We start from the raw sequence: 14,950 nt of genomic DNA on the forward strand, positions 1-14,950 counted from the left end.
GTAGGTCTTTTAGATTTTGTTAGACAGTTGCCCACCTTCTCACCGGAGTGAAATGAATGACTAGGCAGCACCTTGCTTCATTGCATGAAGAGATGGGACCCATAGTTCGTTACCACCCTATGTCAGGTGGCCACTGAGAGAAGCCTTGACAGGAGATGAGAGTAGATGTATGGACGCTGTTTGTTGCACTGGTGTGACAGGTGACGGAGGGAACTATTAGATGAGACATGGGCAGGGGCACCCCTTTATTGCCTAAAATGCAAGACTAAATTGGTGATGCGTTTCTAGAAAGGAAGTATGAAGATATAAAAATCCATCATTCCTCCCAATTTTGTACTGGGTGAACAGTAATTGGAAGCATTCTAGAAAGAACTATTCATTGCAAAATCTTAGTTGCACACTTTAGATGAAAAACAATGAATTGAGGATACCTCTGTTTTAGTCACAGTTCTGCAATGTGCCAGTTCTATGACTGATGGCAAGACATCTTCCTCGCCCTGTGTATTTGGTTTGTTATCAATATAATAAAGCTGTTATCTTGCCTTTATTATTATACATAGATTTGTAATTATTATTCCCTTGGCCAGTTTAACAGTGAGAAAAAAGTTATTTTCACACAATTAGCACTACTTTGTTTCTCTCTCCCCAGTATGTCAGCTGCCTCCGGATGTCCTGCATGGTGAGCGTACCCAAAGGGACAAGGACATCTTTTGGCCTGGGCAGGAAGTGCTCTACAGCTGTGAGCCCGGCTATGACCTCAGAGGGGCTGCATCTCTGCGCTGCACACCCCAGGGAGACTGGAGCCCTGCAGCCCCCAGATGTGAAGGTGCCTAGACTCTTATCTGGCTTGATATTTTTATCTTGCGTCTTTATTCTCCACATGCCAATTTTTTCTGTTCATTTTTCTTTTTCTCCAGTGAAATCCTGTGATGGCTACCTGGGCCAACTTCCTAATGGTCATGTGCTATTTCCACTTAATCTCCAGCTTGGAGCAAAAGTAGATTTTGTTTGTGATGAAGGGTGAGTGTGAGCTTGCCTGACCTGCTGGACATTGAAAATGGGGCTGGGAATTAGTTTTAAAGGGGGACATTTGGTTTGGCTTAAAAGAAAGACACACAAACACACACACACACACACACACACACACAGTCAGAGAGATGAACTTTCAAAAGTATACATAGGAAGAAAGGAAGAAACGTATAGAACTAATAACATGAGATATGAAGAGGAAACTGGAACACATATTAACCGGAAAGTTCAAAGGCAAGTATAACTACTGGTTATGAATATATAGGTAACACATTAAGTAAAAAATATCAGCCAGGCATGGTGGCTCATGCCTGTAATCCCAGCACCTTTGGGAGGTTGAGGCGGGCAGATCACCTGAGGTCAGGAGTTGGAGACCAGCCTGGCCAACATGGTGAAACCCCGTCTCTACTAAAAATACAAAAGTTAGCTGGACATGGTGGCATGTGCCTGTAATCCAAGCTACTTGGGAGGCCGAGGCATGAGAATCACTTGAACCTGGGAGGCGGAGTTTGCAGTGAGCCGAGATGGCACCATTGCAATCCAGTGTGGACAACAAGAGTGAAACTCCATCTCAAGAAAAATAAATCATATTTTACAAGCAAAAAAGAATATGAGTAATTTAGAGAGTCCCAGAAAAAAATTGCAAGTAACAAAAAGCTTATTCTAAATAACTGGGATCATTTAAGAATCATTTCAGTAAATTCTTTAAACCATCTATAGTGAAATTTGTAATGGGAATGAAAATGTAAAAATCAGCATTTTAAAAAAATTCAGTCATATATCATCTGGCTATTCATGGGCTCTGGGCTCTGAGTTGGGGTCCTGATGGCTGCTGTTAATATTTCCGGCAAGGTCATTACCTTGTTTATGTCCATCTAGTGCTCTTCACAGATGCACAGGGTGCACATCTCTACACGGGAGCTGACCAGCATGAGCAACAAAGCACCTGATCCCAAAATGTTCCGCAGAATCTTGGCAGCCTCCAAATGCCAGCACCCAGTAAGAGTTAGAAGGGCATCAGGGCCCGACAGACACTGAGAATTTTTGACAATTGCATACAAAAATCAAGTCCTCTCTTCTTTCCTTTTTCCCCTAGAATATTCACGCTTACTCTTCAGTAGCCCAAACTGCCCTTGTGAGCCTTCTTCACGCCATCACAGATGCGGAGATGAAAGGACAATCTCCATTATCTCGCCAGCTATTTCCCACTTTTCCAAACTGGGAGCTGTTTTACAAACTGGGAGCTGTTTTACTTGCTGTTCCAGCATCAGAGTTAGGAAGGCATTGCATTCGAAGACTGGGTTTCTAATAATGACAACGAGTGATTTATCAGGTTATCATGGAGGAATCAGTGAAACTCCAAGCCAGGGTCCTGGGTCAAGGAGATGGCGCCCATGTCACACCACCTTTTTCAATTCAAGCAGGACTGTCATATGACCAAGCTACTGCATTTTGCCATTCTATATTGCTCCCTTCTGGAGACTGTGAGCTTCCAGAATAACGTAGCCTGTGCAACTCTGCCACCTGCTGGCCTCAGGTCCTCAAAATCCTCAGATTTGGGGCTGGGCCTTAGACTGTGAGCCAAGAGTCCTGTTGGCTGAAACAGCTCACTATTCACTCCTATTTTCTCCTTTAGATTTCAATTAAAAGGCAGCTCTGCTAGTTACTGTGTCTTGGCTGGAATGGAAAGCCTTTGGAATAGCAGTGTTCCAGTGTGTGAACGTGAGTAATAGGAGTAACATTTCAGGCCAGTCTTCCCTCTTCATCTGTTCAGTATTTGATCCATGACCTCCCCTAATGTGGTTCTTCAATTTTCTAGTCCGAATTATTGATTTGAAAATTGCTTATTTTAATAATGTTTGGTTGTGAATCAATGTGTACATCACCTGTCTTTGGGATCATCTGATCTGTCTCTGTCCTTCTGTATTGTGTGTTCTACCGCAATAAAGCCTATGGTAGTGTGCTTCTAGGAGCTTCAGGAGAGATTAGATAATGTGAAGCTTTAACAATTTACTTTGTTTCTCTCTTTCTTTTCTTTCTTTTTTCTCTTCCTTCCTTCCTCCCTTCTTTCTTTTTCATTTTGTTCTTCCATCAGGTGCAGTCAGTCTACAATTTTTGTATGTATTTGATAATACACAAATATTAAACATGCCTTTATTTAATCAATATTTATTGATCACATACTTGGTGCCTGATGTTCATCTAGCCACTGAAGTTTTATCAATGAACAAGACGAACGAATTCCCTGTCCCCCTGTTGTTTCTCCTCAGGTGGGGAGAGGGACAAGAAAAAACATAAATTCAATGCTATGAAGATAATAGAGCAAAGCACTGAGGAATGAGGGAAAAGTGGGATGCAACATTAGACAGGGCGAGCAGTTGGAGACTCCTTAAATTCTCAAAACATGTACCTAAATAATTTATGCTGAGAGATTCATAAATAAGTCAGTTTTTTTAAAAATAAACCCCATATGTTCAATAATCAGTAGACTACTGATTTCTCCTAGTCTAACTATTTGTAATTTCCCCAATGGAAGATAGAACTTTGCTTCATTTCTTGATTCTAACAGTTGGAAAACATGTTTCTTTAGAAAACCGTGAAATTTTACTAAAATATTTGTGTTGTTAGAAATATACTTGGACATCTTACAGTACTTTTTAGAGGAAAACTTTGTAAGAACAAAACTTATATAGAGATTCTTGTTGTCTAAGTAATCCAGTGCTCCTTGAAGCAGCATGACAAGTGTCTGTTCTACTATTATGCATTAAAACTCATTGACTGACTACTCAAGATTTCTCTTATTTTTCATAACTCTTGCTAGTTAAAGTAGCTTCTTCCAAATTCCAGTTCTAATGAGAAACGCCAATTAGAAATGAGGGAGAGACTGTTCTAAACAAATCAGTAGATGCTAGAAAGGAGTAACAACTTGAAACCTGACCCAGAAAGTAAAAAGAGAAAATTAATCATCAACAGACACAGACATTTTCAAAAGCAAAGCAATCTGAATCCATTTGGAGTGTTTTATAATGGCCTGACTACCTTTCAATTCACTCTGACAGGGCTATTTTTATCACAGAGATTCATGATCAATATCAATAAGTAATCAGTGAAGGGTTTCACCTATTTAAGATGATTAGCACAGAAACATACATTTGAGAAATATTTCCCAAGAACATAGGCTCCTTCCTCAGCACTGCGTCCCCAGGATCCTGATGAGTGGCTGACACAGGACAAGTGCTCAATTAATGTATATTGACTAAATGAATGAGTAACCCTTGAAAATGGTTATTTTTCTTCTTCAAATGTTTTGCTACTTCATTAAAGTTGTAACGTTTCTATTGTCCAGGAACCGTTATTATCTGGAAGATTCAGGATAGAAAAATCTCTTTTGTACTTGGCAATACACTTTCATTGACGTCTCATTTAATCCAACTCTTCAAAGTCCTAATGTCTACTGTCACCTCCTTAGTATATTTTCAGCAACGACAATCATAGCATCCTGTAATTGCAGAATACCTCTGGGGAAATTCCTGAATGAAACTTAGTGCTTTTGTCTTTTTTCCAGAAATCTTTTGTCCAACTCCTCCAGTTATTCCTAATGGGAGACACACAGGAAAACCTCTGGAAGTCTTTCCCTTTGGAAAAGCTGTAACTTACACATGCGACCCCCACCCAGACAGAGGGATGACCTTCGATCTCATTGGGGAGAGCACCATCAGCTGCACAAGTGACCCTCAAGGGAATGGGGTTTGGAGTAGCCCTGCCCCTCGCTGTGGAATTCTGGGTTAGTGCTCACTTCCCCACATCCCAAATGGGTTCAGAAAATCTAACGCAGGCCCTCCATATTTCCATAATTACGGTATGGTATCTCTGTGCACATTTGCCACAATGGAATGCCAAACCAATGATAAGTGGTTCTAAGGTAGGTCAACACATCAGATCCTGATGACCTTTGCAGCTGGAGGGACTGATGAAAAAATAGGGAGGCGGTGAGTGGTGGGAAAGTCCTTCATTAGAATCATATGAATTAAAAACAAATGCCTTGAATCCCCTTATTGCAATGGTTAGCTTAGACATCTGACCTAGAAAATCAGTGTCTCCTCCTACCAGGAAATGTATTGAGTTCCTGCCCATGCTTTTCAGCCTCTCATTGGAGTTTTGATGCCCTGAAGTACAAGGAAACCAGACACGAAAGGTGGAAGCTGGGCAGAAACACTCTTTCTGGAGTCCTAAAAATGTGAAAAATTAAATCAGAGCTATCTTTACATTAAATTGTATGAGCATTAGCTGAGCGTGATGGCAATTGCCTGTGTTCCCAGCTATTTGGGAGGCTGAGATGGAAGGATCACTTAAGCCTGGGAGGCAGAGGTTGCAGTGAGCTGAGATTGTGCCACTGCACTCCAGCCTGGGTGATAGAGTGAGACCCTATCTCAAAAACAATAATAATAGGCTGGCCACAGTGGCTCACACCTGTAATCCCAGTACAGATCACTTGAGGTCAAGAGTTCCAGATCAGAATGCCAACATGGTGAAACTCCAATTATACTAAAAATAGAAAAATTAAATTAAATTAAATTAACTAAATTATATGAGTAGAAAGACCCGATAACAGACTAGTCTTCCAGGTAATATACTTCCTTATAAACCTATGCTAATGGAACTTTCCCTTCCATTTTACAGGGAAGTTGTGTGTGTGTGTGTGTGTGTGTGTGTGTTTTGTTGTTTTTGTTTTTTGTTTTATAACGAAAAGTTTCTTTTCTTCTGGCATCAATCTACCCAGGAAGAGAAAAGAGGAAGCACATTGGGTATATTTTTATTAACTCAGATATTCTTGACTTCTTGATCTCTAGGTCACTGTAAAGCCCCGGATCCTTTTCCATTTGCTAAGTTGAAAACCCAAACCAATGCATTTGACTTTCCCATTGGGGCATCTTTAAAGTACGAATGCCGTCCTGAGTACTACGGGAGGCCGTTCTCTATCATATGTCTAGATAACCTGGTGTGGTCGAGTCCCAAAGATGTCTGTAAACGTGAGTGAACTTGCATTGGATCTTTCCCATGTCTGCAAAAGCTTCTTATTGAATTTTTTCAAATGTGGGATATAAGAAATCTTTTTTCAAAAGTGTTTAGATAGGTGGATGTAAGTTTTTCTTGTAGGACATCCTTGATTACTGCTTGAAATGCTCACTTCATGAGAATGTTTCAAGGAATATTTGTAGAGAAAATCTTCATTCCCTATAGGAAAGAAAATAATACATGACTCTAGATCAGGGGAAAAAATGGTGTAGGAAGACAAATTCTGTTTGAATAAGTAGGTGGGAAGAAATCCTTTGCAAACTTTGAAATATATCAGTAGAAATAATGCCATCAGTGACTTTTACATTTTGATAAGGGATGCAAAGTCTCTACACAGATCTAAATCTAGATCTAGATAGATCTGGAAGGGAAGGTGTTTTTGAAAGTGGGGTTTAGTAGGTGGCTGATCCTTAGGCGCTCTGATGAGTTTTCTCAAGGTGGCAAAATCTGTGGAACCATCAGAACTGCATATTTTCTTCAGGAACCTACGTGCAAGTTGAGACCTTATGTACTGAAGAGAGTTCAGATTACTCTGCCTGGCTCCAAAATACTTTCTTTCCCATAGGTAAATCATGTAAAACTCCTCCAGATCCACTGAATGGCATGGTGCACGTGATCACAGACATCCAGGTTGGATCCAGAATCAACTATTCTTGTACTACAGGGTGAGTTGGCAGCAACATCTCTTGGTTTAAGAGTTGCACAACAGCAATACTACCTTCTAGCCACATGTCAGGAAGGAAACTAGGCTCTTGCCACCTGCTCTTAAGAGGCTTGAACACAGGTGTTAACTCCTGATTGAAATGAACAACGATAGGAGAAGATTAGGGAAAAAATCTGTATCCTTGCTGGAAACCAGGGCAGTGCACATATAAAAGTATGCTGTTCACTGGATGGGAAGGAAAAATAATTAGGAGTGTAGTAGTCAAAGCCCACAAACAACCCTAACCCAGAGTAGACATTGCTGGAAGAAAGGGAAGAGCATGTAGCAGCTGTGTGAGAGAACAAATCTTAATGATAACAGCATGATCACTTGCTTGGGCTGGCATCAAAAAGTACAGGACTTCCTCGTTTTATTGTACTTTGCAGATGTTATGCTTTTTACAAATTGAAGGCCTGTGGCAACACTGCAACAAGCATGTCAGTCGCATCATTTATCCAACAGTGTGTGTTCACTTCGTGTCTCTGTGTGGCATTTTGGTTATTCTCACAATATCCCAGATGTTTTCATTATTATCATGTCTGTGATAGTGATCTCTCATCAGTGATCTTTCATGTGACTATTGTCATTGTTTGGGGTCCCTACGAACTGCACCCATATAAGACAGAAAACTTAATCAATAAATGTGCGTGCTTTGACTGCTCCATGGACTAGACATTCCCCTTCTCTCTCCCTCTCTTCAGGACTCCCTAATCCCTGAGACACAATAAGACTACAATTAGGCCACTTAATAGCCCTACACTGGCCTTTAAGTGTTGACATAAAGGGAGGAGTCATGCATCTCTTACTTGAAATCAAAAGCTAGGGATGATTAAGCTTACTGAGGATGATATGTTGAAAACCAAGATGGGCCAAAAGCCATTCCTCATGTTCCAAACAGCTAGAGAGTTGTAAAGGCAAAGCAAAAGTACTTGAAGGAAATATAAAGTGCTATTCCAGTGAACACATGGATGATAAAACATGAAACAGCCTTATTGCTGATAGGGAAGAAGTTGTAATGCTCTAGATACAAGATCAAACTAGAAACGTTTCCTGAAGCCAAAGCCTAATCCTGAGCAAGGTCCTAACTCTTCAGTTCTGTGAAGACTGCCAGAGGTAAGGAAGCTGCAGAATAAAAGCTGGAAGCTAGGAGAATTTGGTCCCTGAGGTTTAAGGAAAGAAGCCCTCTCCATAACATAAAGGTCGAAGGTAAAGCAGCAAGTGCTCGTGTAGAAGCTGCAGCAAGTTATCTAGAAGATCTAGCTAAGATCATTGATGAAGATGTTACACTAAATAACAGATTTTCCATATAGACAAAATAGTCATCTGTTGGACTTTCATAGCTAGAAAGGAGAAGCCAATGCCTGGCTTCAAAGCTTCAAAGAACAGGCTGACTTTTTAGGAGCTAATGCCGTTGGTGACTTTGAGTTGAAGCCAAAGCTTACTGACCATTCTAAAAATCCTAGGGCCCATAAGTATTATGCTAAATGTACCTTGCCTGTGTCTATAAATGCAACAACAAAGCCTGATAACATAGCTATGTTTGCAGCTTGGTTTATTGAATATTTTAAGTCCACTGTTGAGATCTAGTGCTCAGAAAAACAGATTTCTTTCAAAATATTACTGCTCATTGACCTTACACCTAGACAGCCAAGAGCTCTAATGGAGATGGACACGAGGTGAATGGAGTTTTCCTGCCTGCTGACCACAGCAGCCATTCTGCAGCCCATGATTGAAGGAGTAATTTTGACTTTCCAGTTTCATTATTTAAGAAATACATTTTGTAAGGCCAGTTCCCACAGACAGTAATTCCTCTGATGGATCTGAGCAAAGTAAGCTGACAACTGCTGGAAAGAGTTCATCATTCTACATATCATTAAGAACATTCATGATTCATGGGAGGAGGTTAAAATATCAACATTAACAGGAGTTTGGTAGAAGTTAATTCCAACCTTCACAGCTGACTTTGAGAGGTTCAACACTTCAGCGGAGGAAATAACTGCAGATGTGGTGGAAATAGCAAGAGAACTACAGTCAGAAATGGAACCTGAAGATATGACTGAATTGCTACAAATTCATGATCAAACTTGAACAGATGAGGAGTTCCTTCTTATGAATGAGCAGAGAAAGTGTTTTTTTGTTTGTTTGTTTGTTTGTTTGTGTGTTTGTTTTGAGGTGGAATCTCTTCCTGGTGAAGATGACATGAGCATTGTGAAAATGACCACAAGGTTTTGGAATATTACATAAACTCAGTTGATAAAGCAGTATCTGGGAGGATTGACTCCAATTTTGCAAGCAGTTGAGAGGGTAAAATGTTATCAAATAGCATTGCATGCTAGAAAAATCTTTTGTGAAAGAGTCGATCAATACAACAATTTTATTGTTGTCTCAGCTTAATAAATAGCCACAGCCACCCCAGCCTTCAGCAGCCACCGCCCCGAGCAGTCAGCAGCCATCAACCTTGAGGCAAGACCCTCCACCAGCAAAAAGATTACGACTTATTGAAGGTCAGATAATCTTTAGCATTTTTTATCAATAAACCATTTTTTAAAGTTTGACTTTTTTCAGACATAACTCTATTTCACACTTAATAGACTACCGCATAGTATAAACACAACTTTTAGACTCACTGAGAAATCAAAAAATTCATATGACTCATCTGTTGTGATATTTGTTTTATTGCAGTGTTCTGGAACTGAACCTGCAATATCCTTGAGGAATGTCTGTAACACAAAATGGGCGGCTTAATACAACAGAAGTTTCTGGAGTTCTATTCTGGAGGATGGGAGTCCAAAATCAAGGTGTTGGCAGGGCCATGCTCCCTCTGAATCCTGTAGGGTAGAATCCTTTGTTGCGTCTTACAGCTTCTGGAGCCGCAGGCCTTCCTTGGCGTGTGGCAGCGGAACTCCAATTTGTTCTGTCCCTGTCCTCACATGGCCATCTTCCCTCTGGTCTGTGTCCTCATATGCTGTTCTCCTCTCTGTGCATGTTTCTGCTCAAAGTTTTCCCTTTTTATGACACCTGTCACATTGGATTAGGGCCTACCTTAATGATCTCATCTTAACTTGATTGCATCTGCAAAGACTGTATTTCCAAATAAGATCACATCCACAGGGACTGGGGGTTAAGACTTCAACATATCTGGGGGAGACACTTCAACCTACAACAGAGCCCCTTTGAAAATGTCAAGCGTCAGGTGCTCACAGCACACGGCCCAGCTGTTGGTGCTCAGCCTTGCTCAGCACACAGTGGAGGCTCTGCCTCAATCTCACTCTTCACCGGAACAGCTAAGCCAGGTAGTGAATAAGGGCTACATTTGTGCCACTGCAACCAATACTGAAAGGAAAATTGTGGTGTCCAGCACATATGCCAGCCTAGACCTCACAGACCATAGCACATAGAATCTGACAAAGTAAAATATGAATGAATCCAATGTCTCCTTTACTTTTTTTATTTTTTGAGCATTTTTAAATACAATTGATAAGTTTCCTGACTGTACCCTCCTCATCTTGCATTGCTGAATAAGGGGTGAACCTCTCTAAGGCATACAGCAGAAAACCATTGAGCTTATGACAAGAAACAGGAAATACATGTAAAAGAGACCAGTCTGAAAAATCAAGAGAAATTTTACAGGGAGATTTACTGCCAAGAAAACAGGGAAACTTTCTGAACATTCTCCTTTTCATATTTGTAATAAGATTCAATTGTGCAAATACTTCTGTGAAACTAGCCATAAAGTTTGTACATGAATGAATATATATATTCAGTGTGTTTATATATTTCATTTCATACATGTGATATATATATACATATATATACACATACATATATATATCTCACAATGAATATTGCAGAAAATTAAAGCAAAGAGTAAGAGGAGTTAACCAAATTTTCCCTGAATGCAGCGGGGAAAGCTGAAAAGAGAAGACAGGCAGGCACAGTGGCTCACACCTGTAATCCCAACACATTGAGAGGCTGAGACAAGAGGATCACTTGAGCCCTGGAGCTCGAGACCAGCCTGGGCAACATGGCAAAAACCCATTTCTACAAAAAAGTATAAAAATTAGCTGGGCATGGTGGTGTGTGCCTGTAGTCACAACTAGGCAGGAGACTGAAGTGGGAGGATCACCTGAGCCCAGGAGGCTGAGGCTTCAGTGAGTGGTGATGGCTCCCCTGCACTCCAGCCTGGATGACAGAATGAGATCCTGTCTCCAAAAAAGAAAAAGGAAAGACATATGTAACACAGTGTCAGGATTCAAAATACATGTAACAAAAATTCTAGAAGGGTAAACAAATAAGCCCATACCTAGCCATCACTAGGGAAACTTCTGTGTTTCAGGGACAGAGAAAAAAACTCAGATCCCAGAAATAAAACGTGAAAATATAGTACCAGCAAAAGAAATAAATGTATTGACACCACATTGATTCTATACAACACTAAATGGTATAAGGTAGCATTTCTATTGCGCCAAGCTAATATTCACACCTAGAGGCTCAGGTACACATTAAAGGATAAGCAAAGACACAACAATTGTACCATTTAAGTATGTTTCCCAGGCAATTTATAAGCAAATTTTTAAAAATGGAGAATGATGAATTCCAAAAGAAATATCAACAACAACAAAAAAAAACACACAAAAACTTGGCAATGTAATCATAACTTATTAATAATCTCTCTAAACTCATAGAACATATCAATAAAACTAGAAAATGTGAGACAGTAAAAGGTAGGCTAGACTTACATTACACTAAAGATGAGTAGATTGACTATATAGAGTTTGACTATAAAATTGATAAAATAAGTTTAAATATGTGTTGTGTGCATATATATAATATACGTGAACACATATAAAATGAAATTCCTTATTGGAAAACCTATTAAGCTTAATTTCTAAATTATTAGAATGACTAAAAACAGCTGAATCTATCTGTTCCATATAGTAAGTGAGAGGGAAGGAAAAGAAATGGCAAGGAATGCATTTGTCTCTTCCACCAGAAATAAGCCCCCTCATGTTGGGTCAGATCATTTTATTCATTGCTTTCTCCTCATCAATATCATTGGGCATCATGAAATCAATGAAAAAGGCAGTGAAAGAATGATGATGAAAGCAAATCAAATGCATCATTTATCTCAATACATGTGGTTTAATCTTCTTGTTGAAAGACAAAGTCTCCTAGACAAGATCAAGAGCAACAAATCACGTATTTACAAAAAACACATCTCAAGTAAGATGACATCGTATAATGCACACACACACAAAATAAGGGAAAATGCAAACAAAAAATGGCAGAAATAATATTTAGAGAAAATAGAATTTATGAAACAAAAAGTCAAACAGGTCTACAAAATAATTGTTTTATTTTGGTGCTCGGTACAGTCCACAATGAAGCCAAGATATTAAGAAGCAAATGGTCCAGGAGAAGTTAGAGCAGAAATATTTCTTTCAATAGTGTGAGAATAGGAAAAAGAAGTAGAAAAGCTGGGAACAACAGGTAAAGTTTAGGCTAGGCCTTAGACTTCTCCTACATTGTAATCCTTCTGGTTTGCCACATATGCATGCTGTGAGGACGTTGATGAGGCATGTACAGCACAATTATTTTCCATTGTTTGCCTTTAGGCACCGACTCATTGGTCACTCATCTGCTGAATGTATCATCTCAGGCAATACTGCCCACTGGAGCACAAAGCCACCAATTTGTCAACGTGAGTTGAAGTCTCTTTCCCCATTCACCCCACCGTTTAATCCTAGAGTTGTCCTCCTAGAATCACAAAGAATGAATCTCATCCCTCTTGGACATGGTATCCTTCTGATATTTGAAGAATCCAGTCATATCCTTAAAATGGCTCACAGCATTCCAACCTTCCATCTTCACCTAGAAATGCGCTTTTGTTTTTTTCTTATCTCAAGGTGTAATTTATTTTAAACTAGTCTTGAGCTCATTTAAACAGTCCCCAATTTCCTCCTCTGTTGGTTGAACACCTCCCAGTTTGAAGAGCATTTTCTTCAGTGAAGTCAACAAATACAAAGTCAGTGAAAGAAACCCTATATCCTCTCTGCAAGCTCTTAGTATCACATCGGATATTCAAGCCATGCAGCTCTTTCTTCCTTCTTATTCTTTGTCTAAACAGGATCATGCCATCTTCCCTGTGAGTTGTTTGGAAGATGAGCTTTCTACATTTTGGGGAGCAAAGAGGAATGAGCAATTAATTGCAAGCTAAAAAGGAATATAAAATGTGTATAATCCTGCATTTGGTGATGGTGGGAGGAAATCGGCAATTTCAAACCCAGTTGGTGGGAGGATAAGTAGGAACCAACTTTGTAGAAGGTCAATATACTGGCTGGGCACTGCCCTACAGTAGAGTAGGACACAGTATTCAGTTCTTCCACGATCAGACGAGATTGGGCGCATTCAGGGTGGTATGGCTGTAGGTAAGTGTCCAGTTCTTTTTATTACTTCTGAATCTGTAAGTATCTTGTTTATTATATGTAATATTGTATATTTGTGCTTTGTCTTTATTAGTTCTGTCATAGTTTTTTGTCTTATTATTTAATAAAGATGCTATACTGAGCCATGTGTGGTAACTCAAACTTGTAATCCCAGCACTTTGAGAGGACTAGGTGAGCAGATGGCTTGAGCCCAGGAGTTCGAGACCAGCCTGTACAACATGGTGAAACCCCGTCTCTCCAAAAAATACAAAAACTAAACGGGCATGGTGACACACGCCTATAGTCCCAACTACTTGGGAGACTGGGAGGTGGGAGGATTGCTTGAGCCAGAAAGGTTGAGGCTGCAATGAGCCATGATCGGGCCACTGCACTCCAGCCTGGGCAGCAGAGCAAGACCCTGTCTCAAAAAAAATGCTATGCTATATGCTTTATTATATTAATATCCAATACCACAAAGGCAAATGCCTTCTATAGAGAGAGAACTAAATTAATAATGGTGAGATAACATAGTCAAATTCTCATTTCGCAGGAGAAATAAAAACATAGGCTATAGGCTAGGCACAGTGGCTCTTGCCTGTAATCCCAGTACATTGGGAGGCTGAGGCGGGCAGATCACTTGAGGTCAGGAGCTCAAGACCAGCCTGACCAATATGGTGAAACTCCATCTCTACTAAAAATACAGAAGTTAGCCAAGTGTGGTGCTGCATGCCTCTAATCCCAGCTACTCAGGAATCTGAGGCAGGAAACTCGCTTCAACTTGGGAGATGGGGGTTGCAGTGAGCCGAGATCATGCCACTGCACTCCAGGTTGGGGAACAGAGTGAGACTCTGTTCAAAAAACAAAAAACAAACAAACAAACAAAACAGTGGGCTCTAGTAATAGTGGACACATTCAGTGAAATAAGGCTAACTGAGTAGAGCAGAACTCATAATATTTTGCAACTGTAAGAACATGTCTGTACATTAGCAAATATTAGATGAGAATAATATTGTCAATATTTACTTCTGCTAATTTGGAATTTAAAAAAAAACTGTTGGCAAAATTTACTAGAAAGTGTAATTATTAGAAACCGGGCTGGGTGCGGTGGCTCACGCTTATAATCCCAGCACTTTGAAAGTCCAAGGCAGGGAGATTGTTTGAGGCTGGGAGTTCAAGACTAACCTGCCCAACATGGCCAAATCCCATCTCTGCTAAAAACAGAAAAATAAATCAGACACAGTGGTGCATGCCTGTGACCCCAGCTACTCGGGAGGTTGAGGTGGGAGGATTGCTGGACCTGGGAAGTGGAGGCTGCAGTGAGCCGTGATGGTGCACTGCACTCCAGCCTGGGTGACAGCAAGACTCTGTCCCAAGGTTTTGTTTTGGTTAACTTGCTGTCTCTTTTTCCAGGAATTCCTTGTGGGCTACCCCCAACCATCGCCAATGGAGATTTCATTAGCACTAACAGAGAGTATTTTCACTACGGATCTGTGGTGACCTACCGCTGCAATCTTGGAAGCGGAGGGAGAAAGGTGTTTGAGCTCGTGGGTGAGCCCTCCATATACTGCACCAGCAAAGATGATCAAGTGGGCATCTGGAGCGGCCCGGCCCCTCAGTGCATTATACCTAACAAATGCATGCCTCCAAATGTGGAAAATGGAATATTGGTGTCTGTCAACAGAAGCTTATTTTCCTTAAATGAAGTTGTGGAGTTTAG

At 40.4% G+C, this 14,950-nt stretch overlaps 1 protein-coding gene across 1 annotated transcript; it reads left to right on the top strand.

Annotated features, from left to right (window-relative positions):
• Positions 1–624: 624 nt before the first annotated feature.
• LOC111530733 (complement receptor type 1-like) lies at positions 625–14,944 on the top strand (the record flags this gene model as incomplete). Its single annotated transcript, XM_026452619.1, has 8 exons — positions 625–826; positions 918–1,020; positions 2,666–2,751; positions 4,595–4,813; positions 5,880–6,059; positions 6,671–6,770; positions 12,424–12,509; positions 14,644–14,944. Coding segments are annotated over 8 exons (1,277 nt in total), but the record flags the coding sequence as incomplete, so codon positions are not given.
• Positions 14,945–14,950: the final 6 nt, after the last annotated feature.

This window comes from Piliocolobus tephrosceles, unplaced genomic scaffold (genome assembly GCF_002776525.5).
Source record: "Piliocolobus tephrosceles isolate RC106 unplaced genomic scaffold, ASM277652v3 unscaffolded_37854, whole genome shotgun sequence".
NCBI lineage: Eukaryota > Metazoa > Chordata > Mammalia > Primates > Cercopithecidae > Piliocolobus > Piliocolobus tephrosceles.